This window comes from Pinus tabuliformis, chromosome J, assembly GCF_031772625.1.
Source record: "Pinus tabuliformis cultivar Carrire ecotype Pingquan chromosome J, CPIR1, whole genome shotgun sequence".
Taxonomy (NCBI): Eukaryota; Viridiplantae; Streptophyta; class Pinopsida; order Pinales; family Pinaceae; genus Pinus; species Pinus tabuliformis.
Window position 1 is genome coordinate 255,222,486 of NC_142295.1, and position 19,593 is coordinate 255,242,078.

General features: G+C 39.1%; 1 protein-coding gene across 4 annotated transcripts in view; it reads left to right on the forward strand.

Moving 5' to 3' along the window:
* LOC149226735 (uncharacterized protein At2g37660, chloroplastic-like) overlaps nt 1-11,485 on the forward strand; it is a 126,517-nt gene extending 115,032 nt beyond the window's left edge. For all 4 annotated transcript variants that reach the window (XM_089377578.1, XM_089377577.1, XM_089377579.1 and 1 more), the window contains 2 exons: nt 10,967-11,076; nt 11,286-11,485. In XM_089377578.1, the coding sequence (XP_089233704.1) occupies nt 10,967-11,076; nt 11,286-11,363 (188 nt within the window). In that variant the 3' untranslated portion in view covers nt 11,364-11,485. The remainder of the gene's footprint in view (nt 1-10,966; nt 11,077-11,285) is intronic.
* The last annotated feature ends 8,108 nt before the right edge of the window (nt 11,486-19,593 follow it).

The window sequence follows — 19,593 nt, forward strand, 5'->3', positions numbered from 1 at the left end:
TGGGCACCTCATCTTAGAAAGGGCTACCCCCCTAATTTTGCTTGAAAGCAATAATTTATAAGTGGGGAGCTTAATATTCAACCGTAGGGCCCTACAAATGCTATGTAATCAATGGTAATGTTCAATTCTTAAAGTGATGAAAGTGACATTCTCCTTTATTTTTCATTTTCATCCTTTTACTTAAATTTTTAACATTACCATTAATTGACTCGGGATGTTTGAGAGTGGTTCTGACCTCATTTGATTTCATATGGAGAAAGCGGAATTTTAGATCCCACTCAAAATCCATCAGACTTAACAGTTTTTAGGATTTCAGGATTGGGGGGATTGCAATGTTTCCACCGAATTCTATCATGTATGAGGGTCTGCAAGTAGCATTTAATCAAGAGCACCAAGCGGGGGGGTGCATCCCCCTCAATTTTGTATAATAACCCTTGAAATTAAAAAATATATATATAAAGAAAAAAATTGATCAAGCGGACCGGAGCTAGAGTTTCACCGGCGGTATGGACGCTTGACCGCGCAGCTGCAGGCTAGGTCCCTGGCAAGAAGCTGAAACTTGCAGGGACAGGAGGGCCCGGAACAAAAGGACGCGCGCAGAGGGCAGATCAACTCAATCAGTTTCCACTGGAGAAGAACAAAACGACAAACGGAGAACGCGGGTGCTGACCGGAAAGGATGGGAACGGAGCACGGGAGGGGAGAGATCCCCTCCTACAAAGAGGTAATAACAGGAGAAGCTAGAAAGGAAAAACAGGGCGAGAGAGAATGGAAAAATGAAGGAGAAACTTCAGCTGCTGGAGCACAAAGGAGATCTGGAATCCCAAGCAAATGTCTACCACGGGCAACGAGCAAACCCAGGTTTGTAATACCGCCTAATACATTAGAAAATTACAGAAGCTACATGAGAGATTACGCTTTGATTTGCAAGTTCATAGGATACTGGCCAAATGAGAAAAACCTCATGAGATGGATCCAACAGAGGTGGAAACCAAAAGGACATGTAGAAGTCAAGTTAGGGGCGAAGGGGTTTTTTACAGTTATATTCTCTAATCTAGAAGACAAGGGAAGGATCTTTGAGGAACAACCCTACTTCATGAACAATGCTGGTCTGTTCATGAGAGACTGGGTAGACTGTTACAACCCAGATAAAGAAAAAATGTTAGCTGCCCCAGTGTGGATAAGACTTTTCGGCCTACCATCAGAATTCTAGAACCCAGAGATCCTCAAAGGTATCGGAAACTCAATAGGTTCATTCGTGAAAGTGGCAGAATCAACAAAGAGAGGAAAATACACCACATATGCTAGAATATGTGCGTACATGAATATCACTGAGCCCCTTCCAGACACTATAGAACTGGAGTACCATGATGAGGTATGGAATCAACCTTTAGACTACGAACACATTCCATTTCGTTGCAGAAGGTGCCATGAGTATGGCCACCTAGTTAGAGAATGCCCCATTACACTAGCTGAAAAGGAAAGGGAAACAGAATACGAAAGGCGAAATGCAACAAGGAGAACAGAGAAGGAAGAAGAGGACTTCCAAGAAGTCCAGCGCAGGAGAAGAAGAGGAAATAGACAGGGGCCGGCGGGTAAGCAAAAAGAAACCCAGAAAACAGAGTCTCTAAACAAATTTCAAGTCCTACAGGGAGAAGGTCTGGAAAACGAAGGAAGCGAAGAAGAAGAGGTTGAGGAGATGGAGGTAGCAGAGGGAAAGGAGGATAAAGAAACAGATAAAACAAAAAAGGATCAGAGGGTAGAAAACGCAGAAGAAACCCAGGAGGAGTTAGGAGAAATGGAGATAGACCTACAGAATACAAAAGGAGAAGAAGAAGAGCAGGTAATGGCAAAACTTTTACAGGAATGGAAAAGGCTAGATGAGAGATTCATCCCAGAGGAACAAAAACAGAGGTATAAGGAAGCATTCCAAAGATATAAGGAAAAAAGGGGATTAATAGGAGACACGGAAAACCACCAATCGGAAAAACAGGAAGTGCAGATCATAGGAGTGAGCAACACTGGCAAAACAGGGAAAAAAAGAGGGAGAAGAACACTGAATGAAACGATACAAGATGTGGGAGAAATGCTTGTCAGCTCTGGAAGAGTGATACCTCTCTCTGAGGTATTCCAAACCTCCCCAAAACTGTTAAGATGATTATAACAAGCTGGAACATAAGAGGCCTCAACAGCAGAGGCAAACAAAGGTACCTGAATGAGAGATTGAAAAAAGAAAAACCTAGTATAATGATCTTACAAGAAACAAAAATAAGCACCGAAAAAATGAGAGAAATTTTGAGTAGAAATAGGAGTAGATATGAAATAATGGGACAAGATGCAGTTGGGAGCGCAGGAGGCTTAGTAATAATATGGAATCCAGAGGAAGTTCAATTCAGTAATTGGATGAGCTTTCCAAGAATCTTAACAGGAACAGCAAGTATCGTAGGAACGGCGGAGGAGGTTTTTATAACAGGGGTTTATGGGCCGCATATCCAGAGCGAGAAGGAAAATTTCCTGCAAAATCTAAAAGCCTTAAGAGGTCTAATTCCAGGGAAACAATGGATCATAGGAGGGGACTTCAATCTGATCAAAGCCTCAGGGGAAAAAAGAGGAGGAGTAAGAAGATTGGATAAGGCAGTGGAGCAGTTTGGAGACATGATAAGGGAGCAAAAGCTGATAGATATTCAAACCATTAATGGAAAGCATACTTGGAATAACCGAAGAGGTGGAGCCAATCAAATAGCCTCACGCCTTGATAGATTCTTAATATCAGAACAAATAATGATGAAGGATGTCTTCATAGAAGCTACTATCCTCCCGGTAGCGGGCTCAGACCATTGGCCGATTAAACTAGAAATAGACTTAAAACAAAGGCCTGCTAATAAACCCTTCAGATTCGAAGCCTTCTGGCTAAGAAATGAAGGTTTGATGGAAAAACTAGAAGATTGGTGGAAGGCGAGCGATCAAAGAGGAAAGAATAAGATGCATACTTTCCAGCTCAAATTGAAGGAAATGAAGAATAAATTAAAGAAGTGGAATAAAGAAGAATTCGGTAATATTATAGAAGAAAAAAACAAACTAGAGCAGAGAATGGAAGAGCTTCAGCAGCTAGACATCCTAGAAGGCATACAGGAGGAAAGAACAAAAGAAGAAGGCACTATTCTAAATAAGCTTGAAGAAAGAAGGAAACAAGAAGAAATTTTATGGAAGCAGAAATCAAGGGTGCAATGGCTCAGGGAAGGAGAGAGGAATACTAAGTTCTTCCATAAAGCTATGGTCCAACATAGACAAAGAAACCAAATTTTTTCAATAAAAAATCAGGAGGGTCAGAGAGTTCTTCAACATGAAGAAATAGAAAAAGAGCTGGTTAATCATTTCAAAAATATTCTTAGAGAACCTCAAGCTGACAGATCTGAAGCCATATCGAAGATAAGTAGAGAAATCCCAAATATGGTAACAAGAGATCAAAACCTAGCACTAATGAGGAAAATTACGATGGAAGAAGTGGAGGATATAGTAAGAAATATGAAAAGGAATAAAGCGCCTGGACCGGATGGGTATACAGTAGAATTCTTTCAAGCTGGGTGGCACTTTCTTGCAGAAGAGGTGCTAGAAGTTGTAGAGGAGGCCAGAATAAATCAAAGAATATGGCCAGGAGTAAACTCAACCATGCTGACCCTTATTCCTAAAACGAATCAGGCTGATCAAGCTGAAGGTTTTCGTCCCATAGCCCTCTGTAACGTCATCTACAAAATAGTGGCTTCAGTGGTGGCTCAGAGATTGAAATCGATCCTCCCAAGCATCATATCCCCAGAGCAAACTGGGTTTGTAGAAGGGAGGCAGATACTGGATGGGTTAGTGGTGGCTCAGGAAGTAATTCACACACTGAAAACGAAAAAAGAAAGAGGCATGTTGATTAAATTAGACCTCTCAAAAGCCTATGATAGGCTAAGCTGGAGGTATTTAGAAACAATTCTTAAAGCTTTTGGTTTCTGTGATAGATGGGTGAATTGGGTTATGAGTATGATCTCAACCCCAAATTTCTCTATTCTGTTGAATGGGGCTCCAACAACTACTTTCAATGCAACTAGAGGCCTCAGACAAGGGGACCCCTTATCCCCCTTCCTGTTCATAATAGCAGCAGAAGGATTAGGCAGATATTTTAAAAAAGAATTAAGAGAAAGGAAAATTCAAGGGCTCAGACTATGGGGAAATCAAACCACAGTTACACACCAACAATTTGTGGACGACATAATGATATACTGCAAAGCAACTCTGAAAGAAGTGAAAAGGATAAAGAAAATCCTTGAGATATTTATGGAAGGCACAGGGATGGAGGTTAATAAGGAGAAATCCAGAACCTTTTTCTTTAACACTGTGGAACCCATTAAAAATCATCTAACCAGGGTCCTGGGCTACCGGAAAGGAGACCTCCCAACCAAATACTTGGGTACAATGTTAGATTCGTCCTCCCTCAAAATTGGAAATTGGAAGATTATACTGGAGAAGATCACAAAAAGATTGGAGAATTGGACTTTCCGGGCTCTGAATTTAGCAGCAAGGGTTGTCCTGTTAAAAGCTACTCTCCAAGCAATTCCGATATATCCTTTATCTGTAATGGCTGCTCCTAAAGGAATATGCAATAAACTGGTGGAGATTTATAGAAAATTCCTATGGGGAGGACCGAAGCAGCAAAAGAAGTGGGCTCTATGCTCTTGGGATAGTCTAACTAGACCAAAGGAGAAAGGTGGTTTAGGCCTCAGAGACCCCTGGACCTTAAATCAAGTCCTCGGCGCCAAACTAAGGTGGAGATGGATTCAAGGGGGGACGGATCTTTGGAAAGAAATTTGGACAACCAAATATAATATGCCTCTCGCCCCGGAAGACATTCTTAGGGAGCAAGATATGCCTCGAGGATCAGATATATGGAATCTCACTATTCAAAGCAGGGATTTAATTGACAGACATATATTCTGGGAAATCAGAGGGGGTCAGACAGCGAGATTTTGGGATGAAGCCTGGCAGCAGAGGGAGAAAATGATAAACATGCAAGACATGCAAGAAATATACAGAGCAGGTATGGAAAGAAGCCTCATTACAGTTAAGGATTACTGGACTGAAGAACAAGGAAATGAGGAATGGCGAAGATGGAAACCTTTGGAGGAATGGAAAAGAGATGCAACCGAAGACCAGAAAAAAGTATTTGGAAAGGAAATAGATTCAAGAAAGATAAAAAAGAGAGATGGTAGAGACATTCTCCGATGGGGTAAAGAAACGAAAGGAATATTTAACATAAAGGAAGCTTACAAAGCAAAAACTCAGCAAGATCAGGGAGAGGAAGATCAAAAGTGGAAAAGGATATGGAAAGCAAAATGGTGGCCGAAGATAAAATTGTTTGCATGGCTGGTGGGAAGGAAGCGGATTTTAACCTGGGATAGAATCCAAAAAAGGGGATTCTCTGGCCCTTCAAGATGCTATCTATGTCATTCGGAGGAAGAAGATCAGGAACATCTGCTGAATGGATGTAAGGTAGCCCAACTCCAATGGGAAAAAACAAGAAATCTTTTCTCAACAACAGAGAGAAACCCACATGATATAATCCAAACCCTTTTAGACTGGGGAGAAGGAAAGTTCCAAAGTAAAATAGTTAGAAGAGCATGGAGTATTACAGCTGGTTTTAACGTTTGGAATTTGTGGAAGGAAAGAAATAGTCGGATATTCAAAGGGAAATCATCAGATCCGGAGGAGGTATGGAAGAGAACTCTAAATCAAATCAGAGAATCCATCTTAGCAGAGAATTGGGCAGAAGAGGATTGGAAAACCTCGGATTCTGAAGCTGAGATTTTAAAGCAGCTGAACCTAGATCAGGGGATGATTTACCATCCAAAAACAAAGCAGAATCAGTCAATGGCAATCCAAAGTCATGCAACCTATCGAAAGCCTCCTGAGGGGTTTGTGAAGCTCAATTTCGATGGCGCTGCTAAAGGGAATCCCGGACCAGCGGGTTTTGGCGGAATCTTCAGGAATAGACAGGGGGAGACAGAGTGGATATATGCGGAACATGGAGGAACAATGACCAATAATGAGGCAGAATTCACGGCTGTTTACCAGGGACTCAAAATCGCTAGAAGAAATGGCTATAGGAAAATTGAAATTGAGGGAGATTCCACCCTTGTAATAGATACAATAAGAAAATTAATCAATGGGAAAAAATGGGAAAAGGTAGTAAAGAGCTGGAGAAGTGCAAGCTTAGTGCGAGACATAGAGGAACTTCTGAAAGAGGTAGACTACAAGATCACATCGCATGTAAAAAGAGAGGGTAACAAACCCGCAGATTGTTTAGCGAACTGGGGAAGCAAAGAACCCCTGGATCGAATTGATGACAGCTGGACCAATCAGGTTTCGTTGGCAAAATGGGATGGTCTCAAACAGCTCATTGGAAGGGACAATCATGATGCAGAACAAAGTTAATTATGATCACGCGCGGAGCGGGAACGGGAGAATGAGGCATGAACCGGCGGCAATAAGGAGAGGACGGAAGGACGGCGCTCTTAAACCTCTGACATCAGCATTAAATGATATGGCAGTAAGACAAGAACGAGGCCCAAAACAAATAACGATTCTCAACAACAAAACCATCATTCGAAGGAGGAGGGACAGTAGAAGTGGAGCGAATTCCCATCATCAGAGCAAAGGTGGCGAGAAGGGTATTAGAGAGAACAAAGGAAGAATGGAAGGTATGAGAAAGGGCTCGCGGGAGGAACCAATCTGGCAAAGAATCCCGAACCAGAGACTTAAACGCTCAAGAATGGGGGAGAGAAGCGGTAAAACAGTCCAAAAAGAGAAGGATAGGGAGGAAGACAGGAATTTCGAACAGGGAAGGGTCAAAATTGAAGTAGAAAGCTCGGAAGAAATGAATTTCAGACAGTGTGAAGAATGCAGAGAGAAACAGTTTGAAATTGGGCAGAGCAGCAGAGGCCCAAAACAAGGTGGTCAGAAGCAATAGGAGAACAGGAGACGAGGCCGGCCCCGTCAGCCTATTGACAAAGCGGAGGGCAATAGAACGCAGAAAAGGCGGAGAAGAAGGCACAGAACAATCAACACGGTTCGGAATGAAGCGGAACAAGCTTATAATCTGGATTCCAACGCAGATATAAGGAGAATTATCGACGCCATGGAGGGAAAGGTTTTAGAGGAGCCCTCTGACCCGGAAATGGACGAATGGTCCTCCCAGTTGCCAGACCCTGGAAACACGCGCGGGAGACTCACCCTGTACAGGCGTGCTCTGCATATTTATTGGGTTCTGAAACATCTCCTGGCCAAGGCCATGGAACAAGTGGCCTCAGAAATGGTGGAGATGGCGACTGAAACCGCGGCGGCCAAGCAGGAAATTGCAAATGTGGAGGAGCTGGTCCGCCTGCAGAACGAGCACCTCCTGGAGATTAAAGAAATGCTGAAAGCGATGAGGAAGGACGACGACTGCAACAACACCGGCAACGGAGATGCAGAAATCTGAGAGGCCTGTTTCTTGTGCTTCTGCTTTTTTGAAAATCAATTTGTCTGTGAAAGATTACTGTATGACATGCCAAAAAGACTGTAGTTTGTCGAGGTTAAGTAGAACTGAGAAAAAGATAACTGGGTGGGATAAACTTGGGGAAGAGGGCTTTTATGCATATGGTATTTGACATAGTCCAGACTGATAATAGTAATGACTGTTGCATGTATAGGAGCCAACAGATCTGGTTTCCCTACAGGGCAAGTTGAGGCTCCTGAGTTTTGTACTATAATATTTGCTTGTAGATAATAGAAATACCGCAGTTTACAAATATATATATATATATATATATATATATATATATAAATTATAGTTATGCAAAACAAAAAATTTTAAAAATAAAATAAAAACCAAAAAGAAAAATACATAACAAATATCAAAACCTAAACTAATTTGCAATCCCTAACTCACTCATTCGACTTACCAAGTTTACCTTTACTCAACTTACCCTACGGCGCTATCTGACTTACCAGTTGAGTGTTGCTTTTCCTCCCCCGCGATGCCCCTTTAATGCTCATTGCCCATTTTTTATTTTCAGTTATAACTTTCGAGTCTTGACTCTAGATATCGATGACCTTAGACTGATTCTTTGACTTGTCACTCTCTACTATCTTTAAGTTTGAGTTATATCAATTTACTATTCCAGTCTTTAAACTTCAATAACTACTATGGCCAATTTTGCTTAGTACTAATTAGATTTTAGAATGATGAATATGAATCAATGTATTCCATTATTGAATCTCATGGTGTATGGATGAATGATGTATGTATCAATATGAATGATGAGTATGGATCTGTGTATTTCATTGTTTAATTCAATTATCTATGTTTTTATGCTTTCATTATTGAATATGAATTTGAATTATATAATTCAAATTCATATTCAATAATGAAAGTATAAAAACATATGTAATTGAATTAAATAATGAAATACATAGATCTGTACTCATAATTCATATTGATACATACATCATTCATACATACACCACGAGATTCAATAATGAAATACATTGATCCATATTCATCATTCTAAAATCTTATTTATTTATTAAAAAAATCATATACCTCGATGTTCCCTGCGCCCCCCCATGAAAGTATAAAAACATATGTAATTGGATTAAATAATGAAATACATAGATCTGTACTCATCATTCATATTGATACATACATCATTCATACATACACCACGAGATTCAATAATGAAATACATTGATCCATATTCATCATTCTAAAATCTTATTTATTTATTAAAAAAATCATATACCTCGACGTTCCCCCCCCCCCAAAATTTTCCTAAAATTTGATGGTACTACCACACGTCCTCCTTGTGCATCTCCTCGCATCTGCATCCCCCCATCCCGGAGTCTTGGTGGAACATAGATGATTAGGTCAACAACCCTATTATGTGTTTCCAACCTCCAGGGGGAGTGACATGTCCTAGGTAGACTCATAAGTCCATAGTTGCATGTGATAATATGATCATGGAGTGGGAAAGAATTCAAAGAAGATGCCACAACGATGTAACCAACTGACGGAGGTCCAACATCCCAAGTATAATGATGTAAGGAGGGAGCAATTGTGGAGGCATGAGTTACCCCTTTCCTCGCCCTACTATGGCCACTCGTCTGGTGTGCCTTTTACTTTAATGATTTTCATGAAAAATCTAGGCCCAATTTGCCTTTTTGATTTTCCATTACCCGTTAAAGATGTAGAATTTTATTGCTCATTAGGGTTGGAACATTCATAAGTTCGCTTGAGGAATTGGGTGATGGTTAATGAGGGGGGTAGAGCTCATATTAGGCTTTTGCCCGTGTGCTAAATAAGTGCTAGCCATCTTTTGCATTTTATGTTTTCTTTCCATTGTGTCTTTATACGCGTTTATCATTCTTTTGGCTGAATCAACCTCCAGGGCCAAGTTTTCATGCCTCGACTCAAGGATATGAATATAGGGTGCCAATCTAAATGACCAATGAAATTCAACCCAAAGAATGGAGATGAATAGCAAGGAAGGATGGAAAGTGGTAAGTAGGATTACCATGGACATGCTATATCAATAGGTGAACCATATTAGTGCCTCTCCTAAACCATAAGGCCTTCTAGGAGGGCCCATTGGACTAGGGTCAAAGGCTAACATCCCAGGTGAAGTGTGGAAACAAGGATACAATTAGGAGCGGTCAATCATCCAATTCGCCCCTTGATTCATATTAATATGCCATTAGCATTAAATGAAATCACATGATTGCTAAAATGGTTAAAGTACATGTTGATAGATGACCCATCTTTCTTCAAGAAGAATGCTAGGTGGGAGAGAGCATTTACCAGAACAATAGGTGGATAACTCTGACATAAAGCTATCCAAAAACCATTGTAGGGCTGCTGGTTGGCTGTTTGTCAAACATGGAGAAAAAATTTCTCCTATGGGTTACCCACTTTTTGGTGGGTAACAAGGTTCAAACCCTATTCATGGATCCTCTTATTCTTCATGTTTTGGTGAATAATTATTTTATAATGAGATGTCTGATGCCTCTCTCTCTGTCCACATATCCATTTCCTTGTTCATGTTTTTTTCAAACTAGTTGCTTGTCATACTGTATCGATTTTCAGAAACCTCCCTAATTCAAGTGGCTTATATTTTAGCAGAACAAAAATGGATTTCACTTGAACCAATGAGCTGCTTCTTTACGTTAACTGGTTGCATGCATTTCTGTGCAAGAACATGTGGGTAACTTACCATATCCAACGTCCATTTATGCATGCAATAAATTTTAATAGATGTGACGGAAAATATTGAGCCTGCCTATCTGTGGAGCTTCAGTACTTTATTGATTAGTATTTTTAAATTATCTCTTAGTTCTTACTCTCCCACTCTTTCAGACACATGCAGATATAATGTTGTATTCTACCATATTTTATCCAGACCATGTTGAAAATTTGTTATATTTGTATCAGACACTGTACCTGTATCCATATCTGTGCAACATAGTTGCTAATGGTTTTCAAAAATGGATGCTGAAAACTATACTAATTGTAGCCCCAACGACATAGTTGATCAACCACAGACGCATAATTTGCTTGCTTACAGTAAATTCCAAAACTGGTGCAGAGGTGTGGTTCTGCCAAGAGGCTAAGATGCTTACAAGTATATCCACAGCTTGCAAAGCCAACTGTACTGCACCGTTTTCATGGAATTAGAAGCGTCTCACAAGCTAATCAAAGCTTGCTGAGAAGTATCGTAAAATTATCAATCAAACAGCTTAAACTTAAACTTGTGAAAATCATCAATTAATAAAAATAACATGATCTTTTATCAGTTGTCACATTTTGTTTAGAGAATTTCTTTTCAGTTCTACTTACACTATTGTTACATGGAGTTTCTAGAGATATGATAGACCCTAATTTTTATTTCGGATAGGGGATGAACTGGTGGGAGAGGCTAGCAGGATTGATGTAGCTGAAGCATGCATACAAGCATTATATTTAGAGTGTACGATTGGTCAGACTTATGAGATCAACTCAGTTGAGGTAAGGTCCATATATATGCACTTGAATGGCATCAGAATCAATTCATGAAAAAATGACTAAAATATGTCGTTTTCATCCTTTTGAAAAAAAAAATAAAAAATCATAATATATTATTGTCAAAAACTTGTTATCTGTAAGTGACCTAACACAAAGTGCAGTATTTTCTTGATTAGTAGTTTCTTATTACTGATTTAAAGTTGGTGAAACAGGGAGTTGGACCAGGAACTGATCCAAAGAAGTGGGAGAAGATTTTTAGAGATGCTAACTTAAAAGAGTTGAATGCATGACTGAAGCATTTGGCGATTGTATTTAAAGATAACTCTGCCATGGGCTTTTCTGAAGGCATTTCTCTGCTTTGATCTACATTATGAATATGACAAAATCATAATCTTACAGTTTATAGCTTTTATTTCTGGGCGTTCAAGATGTTTGTTGGTTTCTATATGATGTGAGAAGGAAATGCTTTGTTGATTGACTGGAAGCTTATGTATCAGCAAGTGGATTATAAGAAAAATAGCTATGTTGCACTGGTTTTCAAGACAGGGGAATGACAGGGATGGCAGGACACGTCCCAGGGACAGCTAGTGCACACACCCAAAATTTTCAGGGAACGGCAGGTTGGGGACCACAAATATATATATATATATATTAAAATTTTAGAATTCACCATAAATATTTGTAGTTGCTTCAAGCTTGTAAGCATAGTGAGCTATATTATATAGTATTATGCACAATCTTCACACTTGTCAATTTTGAAAAATGCCTAGCAATTTAAAAGAGGGCTGTGTCATTCCATTATTGGCTGCTACATGAGAAAAATGTAGTTTAGCTTTAAGAAACTTAAGTGTAACTATTTTCAGTTTGCAATAAGGTCAATGAAGGGTCTATGAGATAGAGAACTATCTCTATAGTAGCTTTTCTTCTTCATGTTTCTTGTTAATGATGATTATGTTAAAACATAAAAGGCATTCCCATCTCAATAGACCTTGTAAATTTTGTTTTGTAAAAAGAGAGATTCATATGTTAGATTAAGAAGGTGATTGAATAGGAATTTATTCAAACATTTAGTGCCCAATCTAAGTCACTACTATCTTATTGTTTTCACAATGCTTGAGGTTAGAATTGTTGAAGCAATGGACCTGAATGGCTCTTGGAAATCCATGTACAATATATAAGAGTTGCAATGACCTAAAAAATGAGAACAAAAGCAATAACCACAAGGATCAAGCTTTCCAAATGATTTTTTCCTGTTTTCTTGCCATAAGGGCTTTGCTTGTAATTTGTTGTTAAAAATACAATTTTTAAATCACTATAATCCCAATTTGAAATGCATCATACAAAACCCATCTTTTGAGTTGCAACTTGTACAACAAATTTAGATTCACTGCAATACAAAAATAATGGATGGCAAAAAAAAACGTATTGTCCAGTCATCAATGTCTATGATTGTCAAAATTGAGGATATATGCCCAAGATATCTTTGAAATCTCCCCAGAAAAATTTTGAAATATGTCTGGGACATCCCTAAACTTTTCCCAAAATATCTTGGCGATAACCAACAATTCATTGATTCCTTGATGAAGTCCCTACCAGTTTGGAGACGTTCCAAAGGGTCCCCAAGTCCTTGAAACCTAGGAATGCAGAGAACACAAGCTTTTTGGTGGGGGACATATCCTCATCCAATAGAGGAATATAACAAATTTTAACGTGGGAAATCTTGCATGATCACTGTGAAGATAGTGGTGGATATGATGGAGTAGTGTATGCAAGAAATGCCTATTATGTTAAAAAAAGAATGTGAGCATATTCCTCTTCAAGAAACGTCATATGCCCAAATTCTCTTTAGTGGATAAATATAACCACCTTTATAGTGAGTGATCATGCAAAGGGCTGCTCCATTATTTAGGGGTTTCAAAAAATAATTGGAATACAAGAATGTTATGTAGATATTTTAAACATAATGGTTTTTTTTTAACAGAATGGATAGATAGCTTTATATTAATAAAAGTCTCGGTTTTGAATCAGTGCCCTTACATCTTGAGTCATAAACAAAAGGAAGATCCTCAAAGGAGTAAACAGAGTGTTTATTGTCTCCATGACTGATTATACTCTTGAGACTAAAAATATGTTCTCCATAAATGCTACCAAAAGAGCCCAACAAAAAACAAAATTTGCATGCAAGCATTATAACACCATACAAAGGCAGGGCAAACTACAGACCAAGAAAACAACCTCTACAAAAGAGGGGGATTCACCACGGACAATGACAATTTTTCTCTAATTCACGAGCTAGACGAGAACTCCTACGCCCAACACGAGCCCCAACGACATTGGCCTCCTCAACAGCGCTTCCTGCATGAGCATTCGAGACTTCCAGAATCGCCACCCGAGCACTGAGTTGTCGAAACTCCTCGCTGAACTTGTCCAAACAAGTCCTCCATATTTGCATGATGCACCAAGAGCTTGGCTTCCACAAATAATTGAAAATAATAACGTTGATGCTCAATCATATTTTCTAGGTTAATTGTGGAAACCAGGGCCTACGTGGAGTCCATGAGCTTATCAATAATCTTCGAGGTACAAAGAGCGTTGTGCGGATCCGATCTATTGGTCATTCCATCCATGGAGCTCGGAGTGAAAAGAACAGAGGATTGCCAAGCTGCCAAGGGAGATCTGAGTGAAGGGAAAACCACAACGACACAACCAACATAGATGAAATTCCAGTCACTAACGGTAGAGGTTTGGGAATTCAATTGATGGACGAACTGTCTTTGTAAAACCATATATAATTGAAACGCAAACTATGGCACAAGCCGATATGAAACCATTGATATGACATTGCAGTGAAAATATCACCAGGACAGAAGAGAAGTGACTTAATTCTCACATAGGGCAGAGAAATTAAATCAATCCTCATACTTTCTAAGGAGAATGCCACAACCAAGAGGAAGAGATAATGCGAGGGCAAGGTGAATCAAATAGACATGACAATAGAGAGTGTGCATAGCCAAGAGAGGGAGTCACCTGTTCATCAGAAAAAGACACATATGAAGAACCATGGAAAGAAGAGACTGGAGATGGGCTCGATGATGCAATATAAGATGAAGGTGGGAGCCTTTTGAGGATCCAAGCAAAAACATAATCTGGGGAATGAAGATGAAAGATCGCTCCCCAATGACCCTTTGAGTGTAATAATCATCAGCATTAGAGTTTAGATCTCCATAAATGTGATAAAATTTCACCTGTTCAAAATTTTTCAAAGAAGCTTGGATCCAAGGATCAAGGGAGGATATAGAGAATTAATAGTCTTTTCTGCCTTATGGAATTTGCAGATAACTAATAAAGAATCCCCAAAGACAATGAGTTGCTTAATTTGACGTTCTAAAGCAAGCTCAAGGCCTTTCCAAAGAGCAAGGCACTTTGCATGGTTATTGTGGATTTTTCGGGACCCCACACGTATTGCAATGCCATTTTTTCTCCAGGGCCAAAAATGACCCCTCCCCCTGCTGCCTCTCTAGGATTTCCTCTAGAGGTTCCATCAACAAATGAAAGTTGGAAATACCTTGTTTCCAAATCTTAAAATCCACTCGATTCACACGAATGCAGGGAAACCTATTATAATTAGTGTTAGAAAATTAGAAAGGCAGAAATATTTTCTTATTCTTGATAATTACTTGTGATGTTCTTGATTTTCAATTATGATTCTTTATATCTTCTTTCTTTTAGTTCATCAAGCAATTTTCAAAGCAATAGCACATAAAACAATGGACACCAGATGCAGGCACTATGCTAGGGCAAAACCCCCCTCGAAGGGAAAACCCCGTCGAAAATATATTCCTTTCAACAATATTCTTTGAGACTCTTCACTCTAGACAAAGACCAAACCTTCTCTCCACACCAAGTTAGCATCCCAGATCTTCGACCTCCTTTCCAACAACTTTGACTATGTAGCAGCTTCTAGCATCAGGGAGCCTCCAGCATCATCGAAACTTGGAAGACTTCGATCTCCCAAAATAGGGCGCGAAACAAAGAGAGAGAGGCACCAAAATTTATTTTTTCTTCTTCTCCTTAGACTCCACCCAATTCGCACTTCTTTTTGCTTCCTTACACCCACTTCGCACTTCTCTGACTTCCATAGAGATATTGAACTTGCTTGAGATAAGATGATCCAAATGAATTCGACTTGCTTCTATTTATAGGCTTCAAGGGATATTGAATTGATGTCCTTAGGCCGACTTGATCTCTTATAGGCCGACTTGATGTGGAGGATACATAAATTATATTTGACTCAATACTAAACCTTTTTACATGATTCAAAAGCCCAAGAAGAGTCTCTTTAAAAGAACAATGACTCTATTGACTCAGAATAAATCCTAGAAGTTCTCAATGGGGACTTTGACCTAAAACATGGTGACCCAAGTATGAAACCCATGCTTTTATAAGTCACAATAATAATAATAATAATAAATCTTTTCTTTATTCTTTTGACAAGTACATTACAAGATGACTCAAATACATTTAATGAAGACTGAACCTAGTTACATTTTCCAACACTCCCCAACACTCCCTCTTAACTAGGGAGGTATCCATCATATACAAGTATAAGGAAGATCTCAGCTATATGAACCATGAAGAACTTTAGGCACCATAATGCCATGGACTAGATTCCTGACCAGGGCAATCTATTCATTGGTCTCTCAATAGTTTAGGCACCGCAATGCCACAGAGTAGATTCCTGACCAAGGCAATCTATCTGGGTGGGACTAAGATGGACTAAAGCTTTCAGCCTCTCTAGGTACCATCAAACTTACTTCCTAACCACCAACCCAAAGATCCAAGTGTGTATCCAAAAACAGATATCTATAATCAACACCACCTTTTCCAACTTCGGTACCTAGAAATCAACACAAAGTGTCGGCCAAATGTCCTCTTAGGCAATGCTTCACTCATAAAGCCTCAACACTTCTAGATCCAACAAATCAAGGATAACCAATCTCTCCCAATCAAACAAATTGGTAACCAACATCCTATCAATACCTTCGAGAGATTCCCCTATACAAATGCAACCTCAATATATAATATACTTTCATATGTACATAATCAAATACAAACCTCCGAGGTCTTCCATCCAACTTGATGTTGCTTCTCAACTTTTCATAGTAGGACTATCAATCGAATCTTTGACAGAAGATTCCTCAATCATACACTTTTCTTTCCTACTTCCATGCAGCAACATATCCTGTGAAATTCATTCTTCAATCAAAACCAGGTTATGCCCTGCGTCTCAACCAGGGAGCATCTCTTTATCCAGACTCCCTCTTAATCTAAGGGAGATCTCTTCTATTTTTTTGCCATCGGAGAATCTTTCGTGGCTTCCAACCATTTCATCAGAGTTATCATCATCCCCATCATGCTTATCACATCAATGAACATCTTCACCATATTGAAGATTGTGTACTTGCACAATTTAGATAGTGTTATCAATCTGATGTTTCTTTCGAAGTTAAAGAAGGAAGAAAAGTCAAAGGTAACCACAAACCACTTTTGGAGATCAGGACCTAGCCTTCCTAATGCTCAGAGAGGGCTCTCTCTTTATAATTTAACTTTGTTTTAGTTAAGATGATTTTAGGCTAGTTATTGTTTGCACTTGGGTTTTGGTTTGAATTTGGGTGGTGGGATCACTTTACTTAGATGAACAGAGGTTTGCTTTTACCATTGGGCTATGGGGTCGAATGTCAGACAAACAAGACTGGATTCAGTTCTAAAAACAGTGTCTACAGGGCAAGATAGATGAGTTACTGCAGATCTCAAAGGCTAAATGGTGAAATGGTTTCAAATCAGATCCAGGGAGCAATTAAGGGTTCCCTAGGCCGGACTCTGGAAGGAATGAAAGAAGTCAACTGGGATGGGAGAGCAATTAAGGGTTCTCAAATCCGAGTATCAGAGGAAAACATGTAAATGACTAACTATGCAAAACAAAGTGTACTTAAACAAATTCTAAGTGATATCTCTAGTTAATTCGTTCAAATTTAGAACACATTTAATATTACGAAACACATAAGAAGGTAACAAAATCAAACAAAGAAGATAATTCACTGCAAATAGCTCATCTCATGAATCCTATAGCGAAATGTTTTTATTACTTGCTCCAGTATGTTAACTTGAAAGTGGTACAATCACCCTTAGGTTTTAAGATCAAAATAACTCTACAAATGTAAAATAATCCACACCCAATACTTTGAATTCTGAAGTATTTATACAAAAAGAATTTACAAAATATCTCAAACTGCATTGAGAACTAATCTAGGAAAAGGAAATATCTTCATGCAAGAAGATAGAGACAGCGATTGAACTGCTATTTGTTGTCCCTTTTATTTAGGTTATGTTGTCTTTTATTCTTTGATCTTTTGCCCTTTAAGTTGCTTGGTTGTTTGATCTTCACGTTGGATGTCATATTTACTTATGACCTCTCATTTGATACTCTTTGACCTTGTTGACCTGTTAATATCCTTTTACTTTGTTGTTTTACTTTTTACCGTACATTTATATTTTTACTGTGTATTTACTACAGTAAATCATTGAGTTTTTCCCATGTATCTGCATCTGGTAATTGGATATTGAGCATTTTCCAGTATATCTCATTTGCCTCTGTATACTCGGCAAAAGTTGGCTTATTAATAAAAATGTGTTTTACTTCATGCAGGAGATAAAACAAGTTTTCAAATGTTTGGTACAATACTTTTCCTGCTGGTATGCCCTTCATGGATGAAGTGTTTACCCGATCTTTGGCCACTTCCCTGATCTTCTTATTGTAATTATCTTGTGTCATTAGCTTATCATTTATAACTAAGGGATTAGGTAATCCCTTTTGCCTCAAAAGTTTGAACTTAACCATGAACCTATCAATGGCCAGTTGCATGGTTTGACACTTATCCTCCAAGTTCAACATCAAATTCCTCTTAGTGAGGACTTTTCTGACTTCCAAAATTGTACCTGTCCTGTCAGGTATCTCAAGTTCTTGCAGCTCATACTTATTTTTGGAGCTAAGGAAATGAATGATCCTTGTTGCCTCCTCTGGTATATCTCCAAGTTCTTCTTTAAATTTCTGAATGGCTTATGTAGCCTGTTTTCTCAAATTAATCTTATAAAAAATAACCTGAATGGATGGCCAAATATCATTGACAGAGTCAATGATATTGGCCCACAGTTGTTCCTTAGCCTGACCTAGAGGTTCACCTAGTGTCAGTTCCTTTTCTAGGCTTTTGATTCTTTCAGTCATCCTTGTGGCCTTCTGTTGTTCTTCTCTGTGCATGATTTGGGCCAATTTGTAATCTGTCTCCAGGCTGGTGACTTTCTCCTTAAGTTTGTTCATCTCAGTGGTCTGAATGGACATTTCTTCCATTGCTTTGACCAGCCTGTTTGCTTCATCACTTGTGGAGCCTGTTGTTGTTGATCTTGTTGCTAATGTAGTTGGTGTAGATGTCAATAGTGCAGTGGCCATTGGAGTAGTGGGAGCTAAGGATGTTGCCAATGTAGAAGGTACAACAGTAGTAACTGTTGGAATGACAGTTGCAGGAGCATTATCAAGACTAGCTTGTTTGAGTTGCATCAAGCTATCTAGTTCTTTCTCCATCTCCTTCAACTGATCATTCAGTTGCAGCACTAGGTCCATCATCTCTTCATGATTGCTCTGACTTTCCAGGACCTCCTTTGTCTGTGGGTGTTGTGAAGGAGGTAGCTTAAGTTGTTTCTTGAGGGCTACTATATCCTTATTCTTCTTCTTGATTAATTTCTCTGTGGCCTTAACATCACTTGGGTCATGGCCCAATTCAATGATCAAGTCCTCCAAGGATTTTATCCTGGTGTCTTTGCCCTGCGAGGGGGCCTTCTCCATCTTGAATTGGGATGTCACATTATCCAATGAATCTTTCAGCTTAAAAGCATCCATGTCCTTTTCTATGAGGGTGGAGTAAATCATTTCTCTTGCTTGCTTGTGAAACTCTATCTGATCAATGGGATGAACATCCCTGGCCAACAGCTCAAAATTAGTCTTCTTATAATCTGCTAAGGTCTTTGGTTTTTGTACAGTGGGCTTTCCTTATTTGATGTCAAAGGCTGACATCAATCTTTTCTGGTTTGGTGGTGTAAGCTTGAGGTATTTAGCATATGTCTCTGCTTTCAACTTTTCATTCCTCATTTTTATCTCTTTGAATCTGTCTTTGATATCATTTTCCTTGTCAGCTGGCCTGACAAAGGAAGAAACCTCCATACTCTGATGTTTCTCTATCATCTGTGTTTTGGAGGTTGATGGCTACTCTGTTTCACTTGATGCAGTTGTTTCAGCTCTTTCTTTACTTCTCTGCCCCATTGCCTCAATATCAATTATTTCTTTTGATGTAATGTTCTCCTCCTGTTCAGACACAGGATTCAACTTGGGCCTTTTATTTATGTTAAACAGTTCAATTGAAGTCTCCATGGAAGAGATGGATGCCTCCTCCATGTTCCTCTTAGGATTAT